The sequence below is a fragment of the Poecilia reticulata genome, linkage group LG3 (genome assembly GCF_000633615.1).
Source record: "Poecilia reticulata strain Guanapo linkage group LG3, Guppy_female_1.0+MT, whole genome shotgun sequence".
NCBI classification, from domain to species: domain Eukaryota; kingdom Metazoa; phylum Chordata; class Actinopteri; order Cyprinodontiformes; family Poeciliidae; genus Poecilia; species Poecilia reticulata.
Window position 1 is genome coordinate 32,498,389 of NC_024333.1, and position 885 is coordinate 32,499,273.

Sequence of the window (885 nt, forward strand, 5' to 3'; positions counted from 1 at the left end):
GGCGGAGCCGCCACTGCTCCACCTGCGGCGTCTACGCCAACCACGTCACCAAGGGGAGCCCGTCGGTGCGGCGGAGCAGGAGCGACGGCGACGAGTACGGCATGAGGTCCATCCTGTCCAAGCAGCGCCGCAAGGAGGGGCAGAAGACKGTGTGGTTCAAGGAGAGCGAGGATTCCTCGGACATCGAGGTGGAGATCATCCCCGACTCGGTGGGCCGGGTGGAGGAGGAGACGGAGGAGGAGCTGGAGGTGGAGATGGAGGGGGTGGTGAGAGACCCCGCCGCCCCGCTCAGAGACCCGGAGAACCAGGGCGACGAGCCGGATCCGGGAGACGGCTCAGAGAAGAAGGAGCAGGAGGAGGAGCCGCCGAGGTCAGAGGTCAGCCTGAGCTGAACGTTGCTGGGTTTTATGAAACAGTTCAGACTCTGGTTCCAGGACGGCGTTCCCAGGATTCCCAGAGCTGCTTCCGAACAGGAACCCACAGATCGGAGCAGTTTTTATCCGGAGGTCCTGAAACGCGGCGTCACCGACCGGGACCAGAAACGCTCGGTAGCGAGTTCAAGATAACCTGGACGCCGCTTCCCTCCAAGTGTTGGGACGATTTTTATATAAAAAACAAAAAAGAGCTGAAGGGTTTATTTATAGCAGCTCAGGGGCAAAAACACTAAACATTTAACAGTCTAAACTGATYGCATGTTAAATTGGTCTGTAATTTTTTCCTTTTGATTCATTTTTTTAGGGCAGCAGAAAAATAAATTCCTAATTCATTGTTGAACAAACGATTTGATGCTTTTCTCCCAAGTTTAAAAGCAAATATTAGAATGTTTGGAGCGACTAAAGTAAAAATTAAAAACAAATGTGCAGAGAAACTGAAAATGGTTCCACG

The 885-nt window shown here is 52.8% G+C and overlaps 1 protein-coding gene across 1 annotated transcript in view; it reads left to right on the plus strand.

The window, feature by feature from the left end:
* cdhr5a (cadherin-related family member 5a) overlaps positions 1-622 on the plus strand; it is a 9,175-nt gene extending 8,553 nt beyond the window's left edge. The window contains exon 9 of the mRNA XM_017303884.1: positions 8-622. Within this exon, the coding sequence (XP_017159373.1) occupies positions 8-392 (385 nt within the window). The 3' untranslated portion in view covers positions 393-622. The remainder of the gene's footprint in view (positions 1-7) is intronic.
* Positions 623-885: the final 263 nt, after the last annotated feature.